General features: G+C 60.1%; 1 protein-coding gene across 5 annotated transcripts in view; it reads left to right on the top strand.

The window, feature by feature from the left end:
• Positions 1-1,133: 1,133 nt before the first annotated feature.
• The window catches only part of PICALM (phosphatidylinositol binding clathrin assembly protein), a 65,463-nt gene continuing 65,009 nt past the window's right edge, over positions 1,134-1,587 (top strand). For 4 of the 5 annotated variants that reach the window (XM_080579389.1, XM_080579387.1, XM_080579388.1 and 1 more), the window contains exon 1: positions 1,134-1,581. In XM_080579389.1, coding sequence (XP_080435515.1) covers positions 1,452-1,581 — 130 coding nt within the window. In that variant the 5' untranslated portion in view covers positions 1,134-1,451. The remainder of the gene's footprint in view (positions 1,582-1,587) is intronic. The other variant, XM_080579390.1, reaches the window with a different exon arrangement.

The following is a 1,587-nucleotide window of genomic DNA, read 5'->3' as shown; positions in this document are numbered from 1 at the left end:
CGGGAGGCACTTGTAGGAGAGGAAGAACATTTGCCTGCTGGAGTCCTGTGGTTTTGCTGTGTTATTCGCTTCAGGATGCTTGGGAAGGAGAGGAGCACCCTGTCGGGACACGTAATGAGTGCTGCAGACACTTGGGTGGCTGCGAGGACAATTTGGCAACACGTGGGGTAATGACTGGAGTAGCTGTTGGACGTGGCGCTTAGGGACACGGTTTAGTGGGTGACATTGGTAGTAGGGTCATGGTTGGACCAGATGACCTTGGAGGGCTTTTCCAACCCTAACGATTCTAGGATCTTTCACCCCTCTATAAGGGTCATCTAGGTTCCAGGCCTACAGGTGGTACCTTAAGGGACAGGTAGCAAACTTTATAAACGAAACCACCACACCACTTTGCACAAAACCCCCGACAAGCCACTGAGTAAATCCAAGAGCCCTGAGAAGCATGAGCTGAGTAGTAAACCAGGGGGAGGTTGATCATGAAAGATCTGAAAAACAGATTTTTTATTTTTTTAATAGTGCACATTTGAGAACTTTTTTTTTTTTTTTTTTTTTTTTTAACATTTGCTGTGATGTACATCTGAGAACTTTTTGGCAGGCTTTCAGATAACTCTGAGGAGAAAGGTGAAGGCAGCTCTCAACTCCTCGCAGCTGCTGAAAGGGTTTTTTCTTGAATTTTTCATTGCCCAAGGTGACACCGAAGGACTTTCTACCGAGCTGAGGAACGCGAAAACTTTATCTTGGGCAACTCTCCTCACGTTTTAAGCCCCCCCTAAAAAGAGGAGGGGGGCAGCCTAATAGGGAAAAGGAGCCCAAAAGCGAGCCCACCGGCTCTCCCACCCGTCTGATGGGAATGGGAAGGCGGGCACAGACGTCCCTATAGAATTTGGGGGGGGGATTATGCCCCAGAAATGGGGGGCTGCGGCCGTCCCTATGGGCTGAAGGGGGGAACTGGAGGTGGGGGCTGGGGGGGGGGCTGAGGTCTCCCCTCAGGGGAAGGGGGGGTTGTACCACGTGACCCCGCCCCCTCCCCGGTACCGCGCTTGCAGCGGGCGGGAGAGAGGTGAGGGGAGGGGAGGGGGCGGAGGGGAGGGGGGCGTGTCACGTGGGCGGGGCGCCGCGTCACGTGCCGGGGGCGGCCCCCGCCTTGAGGCCCCGAGGAGGAGCCGCCGCCATTTTGCTGCGGCGCCCGGCCCGCGTCCCCCCCTTGTCCTGGCCCCGGGCACGGCGGAAGGCGGCAGGGGGAGGGGGGCGGGAGGAGGAGGAAGAGGAGGAGGAGGAGGAGGGTTCCGTGCTCGGGTGACAGGCCCGTCCCTGAGGGCGGAGCGGCGGGGTGAGGGCTCCCCGGCGCAGCTCCGTGCCCCCCCCCCCCCCGCGCCCGGCCCCTGTGAGGGGAGGCAGCGGAGCCGCCGCTCGGTCCCAGCGCCGCCAGCCCTCCCCGCCCCCCCCCAGCAATGTCCGGCCAAAGCCTCACCGACCGCATCACGGCGGCTCAGCACAGCGTGACCGGCTCGGCCGTCTCGAAAACCGTCTGCAAGGCCACGACCCACGAGGTGATGGGGCCCAAGAAGAAGCACCTGGACTGTGAGT

The sequence above is a fragment of the Anser brachyrhynchus genome, assembly GCF_964034855.1.
Source record: "Anser brachyrhynchus genome assembly, chromosome: 1".
NCBI lineage: Eukaryota > Metazoa > Chordata > Aves > Anseriformes > Anatidae > Anser > Anser brachyrhynchus.
The sequence above is the reverse complement of the archived record's forward strand: the minus strand, read 5'-3'. Positions and strand labels throughout refer to the sequence as shown.